A 17,738-nucleotide genomic window follows, 5' to 3' on the forward strand; every position below is an offset into this window, starting at 1 on the left:
TCCAGACTTCTTGGAAACATCTCTTCAATTCTGTAGCTTCCTTAACTAGTTGGACTTTAGATTTCCGGCATCTGTTTTCTTAACCATTTCTCTATCGTGTGTATTTTCTTCTTGCAAGGCTGAGAGAAATGCTCCCTCTTTAGCCTTTTAAAATCAATTGCATCAGAGAGCTACTTTCTCTCTTACTACCTATCTCCAACTGCAACAAAATTACCTAATTAAAACTTAAAAAGCTTCTCTGCCTTACCCATTCCCAGTTGCTAAGCAACCACTGCTGGTTTATTACTCTTCACGCCATAGCCCTGTCCGAGCAGAGTTGGAATTGAAATCAACCCTGACATACAAACACCTTTCTCTAGCATGAATCTACCTATACGTTTTACCCTTTCAGGCACAGAAACATGAAACACACATAAAATTAAAGCTTATTTTTAATGTTTACCAATATAAATATAATTCCCTTAAAACTACCTTTGTTTTCCTGACGTCTGTAAAATACTCTTCATTTGCTGTGAATTGTGTTCCTAGTTTCTCAGTTTAGCCTTAAAATCAATTTTTTACCATCAGTTTTTGTGCAATGCTCACAAAACAGGCAATGAATCTGCCACTGCTGTCTCCGAAAGTTGAAGCTGTTTACACATATCTACTCTTTTGAAATTTTTCATGGACAGGGAACATATAGATCACTTCTATCATGCCTGTTGTCAGCAATTTTATCGACAGTACACATCCATTCAGAGCTAATACAATGAAGGCAACTGAAGATGATGACTAATTAATGGAATGTCCAATCCATTTCAGCATGTTATAATGTTTTGTTGCTTTAAAGAATCAAACTATAAATATCAGCCATTATCCCTTGATTGAGATATAGCTGGAGACATGTATGATACTTAACAAAGATTGCCATAAGCAAGAATGGTTATACAATAATAATAATAATTGCTTATTGTCACAAGTAGGCTTCAATGAAGTTACTGTGAAAACCCCTAGTCGCCACATTCCGGCACCTGTTTGGGGAGGCTGATACGGGAATTGAACCCGTGCTGCTGGCCTTGTTCTGCATTGCAACTGCATTATACCTTGAATATCCTGCATTTCAACCATGCAAATATTAGAAACAGAATGAATTGGCATTGTTAGAGCTGCAAGGTTTTTTTGCATATCCAAACTCCATTGCAACACTTTTAAAGAATGTAACTTTGCCTTCAAAATTTGCAAATTTGGGTGAAAGGAATCATTCTGTTCAAGATCTTCGCCATATTCTAAACATAACTATTTTTCTGAGGTGAAATCCCACAATGTACAAAGAAAATTTAACTTCCATTATCTCCAATATGAAATTTCACAAAGCCGCTGATAGTTCTGTTAAAGTGTGGTTGTGCAATCAACATTGGTTCAGCCAAAACAGTTAAATTTCTAACAATATTGTCAAACTGCTAAAGTGACTCCACTTTCCCTTTGAGCGGCTGAAGACCATGTTCTCTCAATTAACTTCAATATCTCTGATGCAAAGAAAACCGAAGAGGCCAAGGCCATCAAGAACAGCAAGTCTGTAAAGGAATGGAAAACGCAGATATGTTTAGATTTCAAGAACAATTGGATTGTTAAATTCAGAAAGTGAGGTCAGTACTTTCATATCAAAGGATTTTATTAATGTTGCTTATATATGGTGCAAGATATTGGCCGTGATTCTCCGACCCAGCACCGGTTTGGAGAATCGGGGGCGGGGGGGAGGGAGAGAATCTCCCCATGCCGCCCCGACGCCGGCTCGCCGATTCTCCGTCGCCAGCGGGATCGCCGCCCCGCCAGTAGGAGGCCGTTGACGGTGGGCCCCCTGCGATTCTCCGGACCTCGATGGGCTGAGCGCCTGCCGGGTGGGGGAGCGGGGAGAATCTAACCCGGGGGGGGGGGGGGGGGGGCTCCACGGTAGCCTGGCCGGCGATCGGGGCCTCCCGATGGGGGCCTACTGATTGGCGGGCAGGCTGGTTCCGTTGGGGGGGGCTATGTTCCTCAGTGCAGAGCGCCTGTAGGGCTCTGCCATATTGCCTGGGGGCCGCCATGGAGATGGGAACCCAAGCGCATGCGCGGAATCACGCCGGCCGTGCTGGGCCGGCTGCAGCTGCGGAGACCACTCCGGCGCCAACCTAGCCCCCTAGGAAGGGGAGCATACCTGATAATCGAGGACCGTTGATGCCGGAGTGGTTGGCGCCAGAACCTGGCTGCGGGATTGGAGAATCCTGGCCATCATGCGTGTGAGCATATGCAACAAGACGGGATTTACAACCTATGGCATCAACACTACCACCTGAACTCTAAATATATCACTAAAATAATTAAATTCTATATAAAGTTGCCAACAAATTTCACTACAGGTAAGAATTTCATTGGAAAATAATTCAAAAAGCTTAATGCATCACTAAGAAGTCTCTAGTTACATACCAAGTGCTCTGAGGTTCTCTGTTTGAAATATCTTCTGCAGAGGTGGGAAATAGATGACAGCCATTTGTCCCAGAAGTGAGCCAAGCACGGTGTATAGGAAAACACGATTACGGAAAAGACCTATTTGGAATATTGATTTAGTCTAGAAAAAGGAAGAACAGGTATGCGTTACACTAAACCTTGATATAACATTGTGGCCTCATCCGGAATATATGGTGGCATTTCTATCTCTCAATGGAGATGCACATTGGGTTGCGAAATACTGAAGATTGTTTCTTTGCTGGAAAAACAGTTTCCCTCTGCCTTCGCACCTCTGCAGCAGTTTTTGTGGTGATTTTGTGGTAGGGAAGGCCTTGGGTTCAAAAGGCACACAGACACCTTCAGAGGTCAGGATCCACGTTTTGAGAGCCACAAGAAAACTGTATTCCCCCCCCCCCCCCCCCACACACATTTTTCGTGTGCTGGCGTGGGTTTGGGAAAAGAATGAACGCACATTCTTGGAGAGCTTGTGGCCACTATGGGAAACCTGTTGAGGGGTTAGGAATACTTTAAAAGGTAAGGGCTAAATGGTTTGACACCTTTAAATGTCATTAGTAGATGCTACATTATAATGTAGATGTGTTTCCAATGTAGTGATTCATCATGGGGATCAACAAACGTAATTGATCCTTACGTGGAAAAAGTGTTACCATGTATTACAGTTACTTGCCATTGGAGAAAGTGCCATAATGCGTTGAATTAAAAAAAAACATCTAGTGAGGTCTGATGACCTATTTTGTGCTCTGATTTAAATCGAAGGACAACTCTGGCTGTTAAAAAACCTCTGCTTTTGAAAATTGAAAACAATTTCTGATCCTGCTTCCTTTCATTGAGTGACAGAAGTATGCTTTAAAATGGAAATGAACTTGTCAGTTTTAGAAAATGTAGCTGGATTTTTTTATAACAGCTGTAGCCATTATGAATGCTTGGCTGGATTTCAAGAGCATCTGTGTAATTTCAAAAATGGCAGAAAAGGCACAAATTCCAAAGTCCCAGCTGCAAGCCTGGCAGCTATAATTTTTGCATAGTACAAAAGCCCCAGGTTGGAGTTTGTCATGTGAATCTCATGGAATCAACTGCCCATAGAAATTGGCAGCTGATACCATTCATATTTGACTTTGGAGTGAGAGGTGTCGGGAATCTGACATGCACAGATTAGGTCTGATTGGAGGAGGTATGAACTTTATGGATTTGTTTGGATAGCTAGGATATTTTTTGGAGAGATAAGGGGCGAAATTCTCCCAACGGGAGACAAAATTCCGACGACGGAGTGAAAACCGGAGTGTTTCACTCCGGCGTCAGAGGCCGCTCCTCGCCCCCTATTCTCCCACGCCCAGGGGGCTAGGAGCGGCACCGCGTCAATTACGCGCATCGGGCCTTGGCGCCGTATCAAAGCGGTGCCGCGTAAATGACGCAGCCGGCAGCGCTTAGATGACATCACTCGCGCATGCGCAGGTTGGCCGGCGCCAACCCGCGCATGCGCAGTTGGCATCCTCCCCGCAGGCGCCCCGCAAGACATGGAGGATTGATCTTGCGGGGCAGCGGAGGAAAAGAGTGCGTCCTTTAGAGACGCCCGCCCGCCGATCGCTGGGCACTAATCGCGAGCCAGACCCCTACTGAGCACCCCCCTGGTGCTCGATCCTCCCTCCCCCCACAGGCCGCACACGCAGCGTTCGCGCGCTGTTCACGCTGGTAGCGACCAGTTGTGGGCGGCACCAGCGTGAACATGTCGGATTGGGCATGTCGGCCTGTCGTGAAACGCGGCACGCCATTTTGGGGGGGTGGGAGAATCGTGTGCGGGTGCCAGGGCGGCGTGGCGGGAACAGCCCGGCACTCCTGCGATTCTCCCATCCGGCGTGGGGGTTGGAGAATCGCGCCCAAGGTAGCCTTTGTATATGGTCCTGGGACACCTTTGGGGGAAGCCGGGTGCTGTTTGGGGATGACAGGTGGCCTTTGGGATTTCTCAAAGTAGACATGAATGTGCGTAAACTTATTGGAACTGTAAATGTCACTGGAGCTGTCAAAAATAACTGTCAAAAGGGTCAAAATGAACAGCCAATGGGAACTAACAAAAAAAATTAAAACTCCTGCCCTTTAACACTTTTGAGAAAAATGATTTTCATTGTTAAAAAAGACTGCTTTCTATTTCACTCTATTGTGTAAGTCTAATAGTTTCCATTACTGTATTTCTGCATGGCTGATTTCACAACTGTCCGTTATCGCAGTAATCAGCATTTCAGTTTGATGGATAGCTCTAAGTGGTTCTGGACTGTTAGAATTGGGACTATGAATTTCAATTTTCTTTTAATAAGATATAATGCAATTGAATGAAATGTGTGTTGTTAGAAGGGATAATGCAGTTGAAAGAATGTAAATGCAGTAACAGGTTTTCAGGAATGAGAGTTTTTAAAGAAATAAATTGTGTAATGGAAAACATGAACCCAACTTTATTTCACCCCAATAAATGCTGAGAACAACCCTCTGGCCCTCACCTTCTCCTCACACCCGCACTTGCCCATGCCCCATCCATGCCAACCCATTCTGCCTCATACCTGACCCATCCACCCTGCATTCCAATGTATCCTCTTTTGTCCACCCCAAGGCCCTCATGCCCCTCTAACCCACATTCTTCCCACTCCATTGCCCCTCATACGTCCATGACATTCTGTGTCCCTCTGCCAACATAGTGTCCCTCATACCGACCATGCCAACCATTCCCCCAGCTACCTCCATTACCGTTACACACACCTTGCCAGCTCACTCAGTATCCACTATGGGCAAATTACAGGATCCATACTGAGTTCCATGGATTCAGGCAAGGTCACCCCTGAACAGGTGTGGAGGATGCTGGGAGTGGAGGCGGGCAACTGACCTGTCTCGTTTTATTTATTCTTCACACCGTAGCCCTCTCTGAGCACAATATAAACACTGTTGGAACTTAACCAATTGCTTAGAAATTTGGGCCTTGCAAGGTTGAGAAGCTTTTAGGTTTTAGGCCGCTAATTGGCCATACTATGGAGTAATGGTTGAGAAAACAGACACCGGAACTCTAATGTCCAGATAGTTAAGGAAACTAGAGAAATGTTCAAAACATCTGGAGTTAAGTGAACAGAACCATGATCTTTTGAGTCAGGGCTTTGTGCTGGGATCTTCCCAACCAATTATATCGACTGGGATTGTTACAAGTGCAAATTATATAATTTTCTTGAAATTTGCATGGATTCTAACATTTTATTACAAACATATATCAAAACAGGTTACAGCGAATAAACACCTGTAATTTGCAGTTTGCCTCATTTTCCAAAAGTAATTATGTGTTTGGCAGGTTGGTTCGATGTTGACTGCAACTGGACGCAGGGAAGCTAGAAACAAACGTCTGACACAGGAGATGATCCAACACTGTTTTATTTAACTCTGGACTGCTGTACATATTCAGCTGTGGGTTGACACTCTACTAATCCAACTGATGACCTCTTACTGGCTTGACCAGACTTACTAGCTACCACATGGCAATAGCGCTCACTAACTTGTGCACTCTGGCTGTCTCAGTGTCTGGGTCCTGAGAGAGAGGGAGTCTTAATGCCCTGTGGGCTTTACAGTGGTGGTGGCCTGTCTGGTGATTGGTTGTTCTGTGTTGTGTGTTCATTGGTCATCCTGTGTGTCAATCACTGCCTGTCTGCATCTCATTATATACATGAGTGGATATTATGACAAGTAACACAATCCCTTCACACTAGGGCATTCTAAAAAAGTTAGTATTTTGTACCTGAGAGCGACAACTTAAAGCGTTGAACATATCAAAGAAGACAAAGCAAGTAAACGTCATGGTTGTGGTCCTGGAGGAAATCTTCCCGTCCGGAAGCTATTTTAAATAAAATGATGAATTTTAAGCTATCGTAAGAAATAAAACTACTGATGAATCAATTATCTCCAAAGACAAGCAGTTTATGATTAAAATAATGGAAGAAATTTGCAGATATTTGAAACAGGATAAATAGCCTATCCACGAGATTCAGCGACCCGTTGCGCCCGGATCTGCATCGGTGAATTGCACAAGAGCTCCAAATCGGGCTCCATGCCGGGCCGACTGTGCTTCACCCAACTTGTTCCACCCGGCGCCATCTGGATTTTGCCCCCGCTGGGCACGATCCAGATCTGCATGTTTAAATGAGCCATATTTAAGTACCCAGATGCCGGTTGACTCAACAGCTGCGCTGCAAGATCTCGCCAGGGGCGCAGGGAAAACTGGTACCCCTGGCACTCCCTTTGGCAACTGAACACCTTAGCACTGCCAGCCTGGCATCACCCTGACAGTGCCACACTGACACTGCCAGGGTGGCAGGTTGGCACTGGCAGGGGCCTCGGCAAGGTTAGTGGGTGAGGGGGGAGGGAGTCGATAAAGCAGTGGAGGGGGGCGCCTAAAATAAGTGGGGGGTTGGGGGAAAGCGATTAGGATTGCCGATCAAAATGGCCCCTTGATCGGAGAACAGCCGTTCCTGTAGGCGAGATCAGCTCACCAGCAGGAAACCAACTAAATGCGGCCTCAGCATGCAGAAACTCTCAGAGGCCTAAAAAAAAGGGTTAAGTGCCATTGAATAGCGGGATGTCTCTCAGTGCTGCAGCTGCCAAGAAATTATTTGAAAAAGAAAATTAAGGATTTAATAAGGAATTGCTGGATACTGCTCCAAGAATGGACTATGAAAAGGTCTTGGGGGAACCAAGACATTTAGGATGCTCCTCCTTGTCCATGGAAAATCAATAGGAACACTTATCGTATTCAGTGCTGGATGGGAACAAATTTTTTCTGGAACAAAGAAGCACTATTTCACTATTTTCTAAGTCTGTCTGCGTTTGTGCAATCTGAATAATCTACTGCCTAAAGAACGTTTCCACATATGCTGCTCATGCATGTACACAAATGATTTATTTGAGAATCGATTAGCGCTGAAGAGATCAGCTATTGAAGTTTATAAATTATACACACCTCTTTCCAGTAAACAAAGAGGGTACCACTGATAATGATAATAGCCGAAAATAATATTTTAATAATTAGGCCCTTATTCATGATAGAGTCCTTGACACTTCTTGGAGGCCGGTTAATGACATCTTTATCGACTGGCTCAACACCCAAGCTACAGAAAGAAGAGTAGGGAAAAAAAATGATCAATCTTCCAATCATTTAACCAGTAGCAGAATGTCTTTTGATTTACTGGAATTGCTAATTTTTAAAATTGTTGTATTAGTACTGCGTTCCGATTATATCTACAGCAACGATTGCAGTCAGGCAATTGTGACAAAAAACCTGCTAAAACGCTTCAGATACAAGAACTGTTAATACAATCGTTGGAAAGTTACATACAAAGAACACCTCCCTCGTCTCGTTAAGCTGTTTCCTACAGTTTCTTTTTTTAATATGAATTTAGAGTACCCAATTATTTTTTTTCCCAATTAAGGGGAAATTTAGCATGGCCAATCCACCTACCCTGCACATCTTTTTGGGTTGTCGGGGTGAGACCCGCACAGATATGGGGAGAATGTGCAAACTCCATACGGTCAGTGACCCGGGGCCGGGATTGGATCCGGGTCTTCGGTGCCATGAGGCAGCAGTGCCAACCTCTCCCCCTGTGTGCCGCCCTTTCCTTTTGTTTCTAGTGGAAGACTTAATTTGTGCAGCAACGTGTATGGCCAGAAAAGTTAACTCCGATCCTAGTAGATGTAAGATAATCTTAAACTTGTACAACAACCAACTTGAAAGGCTTGGCTATTGTTGACTGATGTCAGATTAGACTTGGCAGAGCTATTGCACTTTCACGCCAGACCACTGCATAACCTAATAGTTCCAAAGAACTATTCACCTGCAGTAAAACTTTAGTACTGAGTAATGCAAACAGAATGGGGTAAATTTTCCATTTCATTTCTTGGGCAGTAAACTAGTGAGGATGCCCAATTTCAAATCTAATACCTTAATTCCATAGATTACTATCCAGTCAAGAGGGGATGAAAATTCACCTCACATGTTCTTGACTCTTAAATTAAAAGGGTTCTTCGAAAAATTAAAAAATAACATTGCAGGTTTCTTGTCCCTGTCAGTTTTTTGTATTCAGCACAGAAAATACTCGGGGCTCAATTCAAATGAAAGTACCTTATGCTATATTGTTTGCAAAGCCCCAGTTGCCTTGTACACTGGCCAAGGAACAAAGCAGAGCACCGAACATATGCCTGAGTCCTTTGCTGCTCTGCTGAGTGCGTGGATGAGGCACAGGCAGCAGTGCAGCGCAGGTTTCCCAGGAAAACAGATGCTATCTGTGAACGAGTGCATGAAATATAACATCGCCAAGGTCAATGGTCTTTGTTTAAATCATGCAGAGTCGCATTGACACACTCCCTGTGGTGTCAAGTCCAAGTGTTGCAAATCTACCTCCTCCAGGGAGTTTCACATGATTTCTCGCCAGAGTCAGGTTGGGACCCAACTCCTTTGGGGGCGCTTTTTAGCCACGGCGAGAAATACATTGAGAATTGGGAAACGCGATCCTTGTTGACGAGATTGCGTTTCCCAATTTTCCAGACATGTCGCCAGTCACGTAACAAGAATTCCGAAGGTTGGGAACCTCATTTAAATTCATCAGAATATAATTAGCAAGCCCTCCCGTAGCTCAGGGTGTGGGGCTGCTCACAGGTCTTAGCGGCCCATCATGGCTGTGAGCCTCTAGGTTTGAAAGGGTTTGGTGGCTGGTTTGCAGACATCGCTTCCTGTTTCCTCCCTGCTGGGCCTGTGGTGCGATCACCGCTGAGGGAATGCCCTTCGAGAGGGGCAACTGGAAAGTGAGTGGGAGCAGGTGAATCCTCAAAGTCCTTGACTAGGGTTCCATGAGATGCCAGGCAGCATGGGCAGAATGGGGGACTCTGCAAGAAGTGTTTCCCAGCCTAATGAATCTGAACACCCTCGCAGAGGGGGGAGAATGAATGCAGTCAGAATAAACCCCCACGCACAGGCTGAGCTTTGCAGCCTGAGGGTATGAGCTGTCTGGAAGTTGAAAGTCTCTGGTTATGGAGTCCAGGTAGTCAGGGATTGTTAGTGGGTGGCAGGATGTTAGAACGCTTGTTTAATCCACAGCAGGAATGAGGGGGCCATTCAAGGATGAAGTTTACTATAATTTGCATCTTCACATACATCCGGTGTATCTCGCCTTCAGCAACGGGAAGCCAGTTGTTTAATTAGTTGCCTGACCCTTCCTTGATGAGTCAATGGTGCCAATTTAGTCAGGTTGCAATGCATGAATGTGCCACTGGTTGGCGCCCAATAGTTAACAGTTTGGAAGCAGAGCTCACGAACTTTGAACTCAAAGGCTAATACTCACATCTCCAGAGGCGCAGCACAGATGTAGCCTCCAACGCAAGGCATTATGGTGAAGAGGCTCATCAGTCACCCCGTTCAGCAGAAGACAAGTGGCAGTGTCTCATTTCACTCTGAGGTTAGATGTAGGTCCACTGAAATTACTCAACTGCCCTTACTTGGAGGAGTCACACGGCCCACTGAGACGCTTCATTTAGATGGAGTTGAGAGTGGCAACTGTGGGGAAGTGGCTATTGTTTGACAAGGGTGGGACTGAGCCACATTGCAAAGGCACTCACATTGGGGGATGGTCATGGATGGATGACCCAGATCCTGAGAGGGTTTTGGGTAAAGGCCATTGTAAGGTCTCCTCATCGCTCTTTGATTCAGACTTATTGTCACGTGTACTGACGTACAGTGAAAAGTATTGTTCTGCCTATAGTCCAGGCAGATCGCTCCAGACATGAAAACATATGATAAATGGACAATGCAAATACATAAACATCGAGCGGATGAAGTACATGGAATATAGTGCTACAACTATAGAGAGGACGCGTAGAAAGATCCGTCCAGTCTGTAAGAGGGTAATTCTCTTCCTTTCAGTTTTTGATTCGGGAGGATCATGGAGTCAGTCAAGTTGGCTATTCTTTTGATTGCGATCAACCTGCAGCAGCAGCGACATTGACACACTGCTGCAAGTGACCAGGGCCAGTGCCCTGCAGAGAAGGGGGAGGCAGGGCGCGCTGATCTTTCGGGAGCAGGGCCAAAGATAGTAGAGCCTCAGAGGAGACATTACCGGCAATGGGTATACCGTCGTAGAACTTCCTATCTCCAAATGTCAGAGGTCCAGTGCTGAAGATGACTGCGCGTGTCCCAGTAGATGGTGGACCACCTATGCCAGATGATGCAAGAGTTGGCACCAACTAGAAGGTCCCCCATTGCCTGAGGCCCTGAAAGTAACTGCCACTCTGAAATTGTAAGCCAATTGCTTGTTTCAGGGCTGCACAGGTGACCTGTGAGGCATCTACCAGAGATGTAACCACAGAGGTTACAGGTGCGCAATTTGTGAGGGCCCACACGTACATCAATTTGCAGGGTGTCATCGACTGCACCCATGTGGCTCTGCATTCCCCATGGCAGCATGAAGCGCCATTTGTGAACTGCAAGGGATACCATTCCTGCAATGCCCAGATCGTCTGTGGCCAAATGATGCGCATCAAGCAGGTATGTGCCCATTTCCTGGGGAGTGGCCAGGATAGCTACACCTTGGGATGCTCGCATATCCCAGCCATTTTTCAGGGAGAGCAGCAGATGAGGGGATGGCTCCTCAGGGACAAGGGTATCCCCTCAAGAGTCCCAAACACCTGCTGAGACTCACAACAATGAGGCTCATGCATGCCCTGGTCAAGCAGGCGAACGATCTACTATGCTCTGCACAAACTGGCACTGCAGGCGGGCTGAGCAGCTGGAAAAGGAGTGGATGGAGGACCATCACATCTCGAATGAGGAGGATGTCAGGAGGGCAGAGATGGGGCAACCCATGGAGGAGGCAGAGGAAGGACCTGTGCCAATGGGCGGGGAGCATGGAGCACAGGGCTAGGGACACTGTCATAGCCTCTTGGTTGGAAATGATCAGGATTAGGGTTTGAAGACCTCTTGTCATCATGGGGCCTGACATTCTCTCACCATTGTGATACCTACGGGAGGTCATCCTGATGACTACAAAATTCATGGGCAGGGCGCTAAAGCGATTGACCGGATGCTGCAGAAGAAGGATGATGGCTTGCAGCGATGTGCCTCTTATCCTCTTTAAAATGCCTGACTCCTGCCTGACAGGGGGCTGAATGTAACTTCCCAATGGGCAGGGTGATCTAGGGGCTCAGAGAGGCTGCATGACACGTCTCAATTCCTACTGCCTCCTCCAAGGTCAGGGGTCCTGATGCTGCTGACAGTTGTGGATTGCCACGAGTGCCTGCAACATGCAGTTGATGCCATGTACCATGGATCGCGTGCCTCGGCCATGGAGATCATGAGCTGAACCATGGAGCGCACATTCTGCACCAAGGTCTCCACTGTGGCGCCACCCTCACAGTGTTGGCCTGGTTGCCTCTGAGTGACAGCACCATCACCTCAGAGAGAAGGTGATGGGGCTCCTCCATTCAGCCTTGCAGTCTGTGCCGGAATGCTTTCATTCCTTCCGGATGCTCACAACCTGCAGCAGCTCTGGGATGACCATACCTGGGGCACATCATTGGCCTGTGGCATAGAAGAGTCTTGGGCTCTGGCATGGGCAGACTGATGTGAAGCTTGCACCATGGCTGGATGTGTTGAGGGATGTCACTGTTGTCTCTTGCCCCCACCTTGCCCTCTGCAAAGGTGCGGTCCTGCTCCTCACAGGCCAGGTCTCTCCTCAAAAGGACATTAGGGTCCTCAGTTCAGGCATGACTCCGGCAGGTTGTGCCCGCTCACGCCAGTTATGCTCGAGTTTGTCCTGCAATGAGACAGATGTAGAGAGTGTAGGTGGTAGGAGCCCTGCCAGGTCAGATAATCAAGAAGTCTGGCATGGGTGGGAGGTGAGTGGGAGTGGGGATGTGAGGAGAAGATTAGCTACTGGGGCGGGGGGGAAGAGGAGGTCATGGGGAGTGGGGTGGGGGAGGAGGATACCATGCCATGTGTTGGGGCCCTGTGAAGTGTCTGGGGGGAGATCACTGAGGAGGTGTGATGGGTGTGCACAGTGGGGTACATGGAGGCAGACGTACCCTGGCTGCACGAAGAAGGTAATTAATCTTCTTTCAGCACTGTGACCCCATCCTCTTATGGAGCGAGCTGGCACTCACTATTGCGGCCACAGACTCCCAGGTGGGGCTGGTCACCTCGCTTGCTGGAAGTGCGGCTGATTGTGGTTAGAGGATTTCACGCTTCTTCCCAACACCATCCAGGAGTTTGGTGAGGTCTCCCTCCGTGGTGCTGTCTTCTTGGCAGCCAAATCCTCAACTGGACTTGGAACGAGTGCCGGGGGGGCGTTTAAAAAGAGCACCCCACTCATTATAGAGATTAAGTTTTACTGTGACGAGCAAATCAGAGGCAAGCCGCCACGAGTACAGCGTGAACCAGAGAGAGAAAAATATGGTTGAAGAGGCTGTATACAGGGTGACTTTCCCCGCCGATGGCACCTGTGGGATTCTCTCCGGTTTTCTCGATGAGACTGACATTTTGAAAAAATATCGGCAAATTCCACCCCTAATTTATAATTCAGCTTTGATTCGTGAACAGGGAACAGTGAGTGCAGATAAAGGGTTGTTTTTGAGGTTGGCTTCAGTGGGGTTCCAAAGGGATCAATGCTGGACCACAACTGTTTACAAATGTATGTTAATGGGTTGGGGGAGGGAACCAATGTACTGTAGCCAAATTTGCAAACAACATATAAATAGGTGGAAAGGCAAGTTACGAGAGGGATACAAACAGTTTGCGAAGACATATTGATAGGTTAAGTAAATGGGTAAAAAGTTGACAAATGGGGTATATGGGAAAATGGGCAGTTGTTCATATTGGAAGGGAGAACAAAAACAAATCAGTATTATTTAAATGGAGAAAAACTTGCAGAAAGCTGCAACATAAAGGGACTTGGGGGTACTTGTGCACGAAACACAGAAAGCTAGCACACAGGTGCAGCAGGTAATCAGGAAGGCTAACAGAATGTTGGCCCTTATTTTAAGGGGGTTGGAGGATAAGAATAGAGAAGTCTTGCTGCAATTGTACAAGTTGGAGCACTGTGAGCAGGTTTGGTCTGTTTATTTAAGGAAGGAAAGAAATTATTTCATTGGAGGCGGTTCAGTGAAGGTTCACTCGGATGATCTGGAGGGATTATCTTATGAGCAAAGGTTAAACAGGTTGAGACTCTGCTCATTGGAATTTAGAAGACTGAAACATACAGGATTCTTAAGGGGCTTGACAGGGTAAATACTGAGAGGATTTTTCCTCCTTGTGGGAGAGTCTAGGACCAGGGGGCATAATTTCAGAATAAAGAGGTGCCAATTTAAGACTGAGATGAGGAGGAAGTTCTTCTCTCAGAGGGTTGTGAGTCTTTGGAACTTCTTGTCACAGAGAGCTGTAGGGGCAGAGTGCTTTTGTATATTTAAGGTTGAGATACATAGATTCTTGATCAGTAAGGGAATCAAGGGTTACGGGGAAAGGGCAAGAAAGTGGACGTGAGGAATGCTGGATCAGCGATCATCCCATTGAATGGTAGAGTAGGCTCGAGGGGCTGAATGGCCACCTCCTGTTCCTATTTCTTATGGCCATGTGGTCTGAAATGGCACTGCAAAGTGGAAACTGTTTTGCACAAGGCTGAAAGTTGTTCTGTAAATGTCCCATGCTACATATTGGGGTAAGAAATCACGCAAACCAAAAACAAATGAAGTGGAAAGATGTCAAGTTGCATACTTGGACTGTAGGTAAACGGGATTTGGAGTACTGCATTAAAATGAAAGATAAAATCAGATCAATCTGAGGGAAAAAAACCAAAGCAAAAGTATAGAGCACCACAGATGGATGGGGCGGGATTCTCCGTCCCGCCACACCCGTTTTCCGGTGCCCCCCCCCACCAGCAGCGGGATTCACCATCCAAGCAGCCGGCCAATGGGGTTTCCCATTGTGGGCACCTCCGCGCCGTCGGGAAATCCACGGGCATGAATGTGCTGCCGGCAAAGCGGAGGATTCCGCCGACGGAGAATCCAGCCCCATGTATTTGAACCTAATATGGATTAAATATGCACACGGTGCTGCTGTAATATGATGCATCACTCTATTTGAATGAAAACAAGGATTCGCCTAACATTAAACTAATGGAACAAAATGTGGGTATGAAAAAAAATGCTTATGAACTAAAGTATATTAAAATAATTCAACCTTTGCATGTAAAGAGGGTACCAATAGGATTCCAGTCAAACACTTAGCCCCAACTATACAATGCCACAGGAGCAGAGCAAGGCATTGATATTACACTTAAACCCCCAATCTCGATCTGTACCTTTGAGCTGGAGGTCCGTCCATAATGATGTTGATCCATAGAATCTGCATAGCGTTTAGTGGATTTGGCAGATTGAATATAGTAGAAAGTGCGATCAAGCTCAATGCTGAAATGCTCCTGCATGTTTAAAACAAAAATAATTGCAGACAGATATTCACATATTTATATGTACGCCTCATAACAGTTGTATAATCCAAAGAAACAATTTGAGATCTTTCTTTGAATAATTATATTTACACTTACGTACTCAACTGGAATCGCACAAAATTTTTAATGTTGTAAAATATTCCTTTGCCTTCCTCCATTGCATGCCTACAAAAATTAATGACCTGGACGATTATTCAACATCATGGAAATGATTAAATTATACAAATTTTAACGTCAACATTTATTTCCGCCTGCATGAATTTTTCTCCCATACAAAGTTCTATGAAAGATTGTGGTAGCCCTCTGATTCTACACCCTTAGTTGCCAATACCTATTTGCAAACGTGGACAGTGAATGTCACAATTTGACGAGTCAACCATTACGCAAATTTAACCTTACAAAAAATGGGATTTTTTTTTACCATATATTAAATAAAAGACTCATAGAAAAGGCTTCATGTTAAATCACCCAGTAAGCAAAAGTGAACGTACTGTTGCGAACTTGCAGTTAAAAGGTAAGTATCAAAATGGAACGAGGTGAATTTGCTCACAAAATAGATGCAAAGTTATCGTCCAACAGGATCATGCCCGCCGCTTCTTTAGTGACGTCAGTTCCCGTTCCTTTCATGGCAATGCCAATATCAGCAGACTTGAGGGCAACGGCATCATTCACACCATCTCCAGTCATCCCCACCACCGCATTATTGCTTTGAAGGGCCTATGTAGCAACAATTAAAAGAGGCAGAGGACTGCATGTTAGCAGCAACTTCCATTTACCATGACAATGCTTTGGTGATGTTCCACAAATGAGACAAACATATGGATAACGCTAAGGCAGAAGTGATTGATACTTTCAGCATTTATTGTGCAAGTTTAAAAGATATTATACCTTTATTATTTTCTGTTTGTGCTTTGGACTTGTCCTAAAGAATACAGCCACCTGCACGAGAGACACGGTTGGGGGGGGGGGGGGGGGGGGGGGGGGGGGGGGGGGGGGGGGGGGGGTCAAGACATGAAAATATTATGTGGTTAAGTAAATATATTAAAGAGGAACATAAATACATGTTTGGAAATTGCCTTTAAGTTATTTTGACACAGAGGAAATGGCTGTTATAACTTTGAATAATTGGATTAGAATCGTACCTTCAGCACCATGAGGGAAAGATCCTTATCTTCTAACTGTTCCAGCTGCTCTCCTGACATAACCTCCATACCATCATTATATAGGTTTATGCTTCTTCCTGAATGTGTGTATACATTTGGAAAAGATTATCCCCTGCCATTCATTTAGCTTATGTTTTCATCTCTTGGACTATTTTATTTAAAAGGCATTCTCCGTCTTCCCAGCCACGCGTTCCTCGGTGGCACGCAGTCACCCGTAGCGGGATTCTCCATTCCCGCCCCCATTGATTTCCCATTGTGGCCACCCCACGCCGCCGGGAAACCCCCAGGAATGGGTGCACTGCCAGTGGAACGGAGAATCACGCTGACGGAGAATTCACCCCATAAAACAGTGTAAAGATAATGGGCGGGATTCTCCGACTCCCCCGCCGGGTCGGAGAATCGCCGGGGGGGGGGCGGCGTGAATCCCACCCCCGCCGGCTGCCAAATTCTCCGGCGCTGGGGATTTGGCGGGGGCGGGAATCGCGCCGCACCGGTCAAGGGCCGTTGGCAGCGGCTGCCCCCGGCGATTCTCCGCCCTGCGATGGGAAGAGTGGCCGTCCGTTTTTGGCCGGTCCCGCCGGTGTATGTTATGGCAGGTACTTACCGGCGGGACCTCGCTCCGCGGGCGGCCTCCAGTGTCCTCGGGGGGGGGGGGGGGGGGGGGGGGGGCACGGGAGTATCTGGCCCGGGGTGGTGCCCCCATGGTGGCCTGGCCTGCGATGGGTGCCCACCGATCCGTGGGCGGGCCTGTGCCGTGAGGGCACTCTATTCCTCCGCATCGGCCGCTGTAACAGTCCGTGATGGCCGACGTGGAGATGAACCTCCCCCGTGCATGCGCTGGGATGATGCCAGCACATACTGATGTCCCGCACATGCACCAACTCGCGCCAGCTGACGGAGGCCCTTCGGTGCAGGTTGGCATGGCGCTAAGCCTTTTCTGCGCCGGCTGGCGCCGGAGAAACCACTCCGGCGCCGGTCTCGCCCCTGAAGGTGCGGAGAATTCCGCACCTTTGGGGCGGCCCACGCCACAGTGGTTCACGCCACTCCTTCACGCTGGAGTTGCCCGCCCCGCCAGTTTTCGAAGAATCCCGACTGTGGTTCGACACACCACACCCCAAAACCAAATGACAGATATCACCAAAGCAGATTCCATGGATATCTCATTAGTCACACCACACCTCCAGATGCTTGTTACACAGTATCCCAACTGGTCTCACTGAAATTCTGGGCTGGATTCTCCGCAGCCCCGCGCCGGAATCACGATAGGCGAGGGGTCAGAGAACCGACGTTCCTGACCAGATTGCGCCCAGCGCCGCTCTGGTGATTCTCCGTTCCCCGAAGAATCGCTCGTCCGTGAATTATGCTGTGTGGCTGGGGGGGTCATTGCCAGATGCCCTCCCAGCGACAATCCGCTCCCGACTGGCCAATTTCCCAATGGCGTGGTTCTAACCACGTATAGCCAGTCAGGACTCTCGCGTGGCAGCTGCGGACTCAGTCTGCGGCCGCCCTGGTGGGGGGGATCCAGCACCGGGGGTGTGGGGGGAGGTGTGGTGGCCTTATGGACGGTCGGCAGTTATCGGCCGGT

General features: G+C 47.3%; 1 protein-coding gene across 2 annotated transcripts in view; it reads right to left on the reverse strand.

Annotated features, from left to right (window-relative positions):
• Nucleotides 1-248: 248 nt before the first annotated feature.
• LOC119971145 (calcium-transporting ATPase type 2C member 2-like) overlaps nucleotides 249-17,738 on the reverse strand; it is a 138,242-nt gene continuing 120,752 nt past the window's right edge. For both annotated transcript variants that reach the window (XM_038806318.1, XM_038806317.1), the window contains 9 exons: nucleotides 16,133-16,230; nucleotides 15,879-15,929; nucleotides 15,541-15,707; nucleotides 15,087-15,155; nucleotides 14,844-14,960; nucleotides 7,466-7,613; nucleotides 6,248-6,343; nucleotides 2,443-2,584; nucleotides 249-1,553 (listed from right to left, as the gene is read on the reverse strand). In XM_038806318.1, coding sequence (XP_038662246.1) covers nucleotides 1,432-1,553; nucleotides 2,443-2,584; nucleotides 6,248-6,343; nucleotides 7,466-7,613; nucleotides 14,844-14,960; nucleotides 15,087-15,155; nucleotides 15,541-15,707; nucleotides 15,879-15,929; nucleotides 16,133-16,230 — 1,010 coding nt within the window. In that variant the 3' untranslated portion in view covers nucleotides 249-1,431. The remainder of the gene's footprint in view (nucleotides 1,554-2,442; nucleotides 2,585-6,247; nucleotides 6,344-7,465; nucleotides 7,614-14,843; nucleotides 14,961-15,086; nucleotides 15,156-15,540; nucleotides 15,708-15,878; nucleotides 15,930-16,132; nucleotides 16,231-17,738) is intronic.

This window comes from Scyliorhinus canicula, chromosome 9, assembly GCF_902713615.1.
Source record: "Scyliorhinus canicula chromosome 9, sScyCan1.1, whole genome shotgun sequence".
NCBI lineage: Eukaryota > Metazoa > Chordata > Chondrichthyes > Carcharhiniformes > Scyliorhinidae > Scyliorhinus > Scyliorhinus canicula.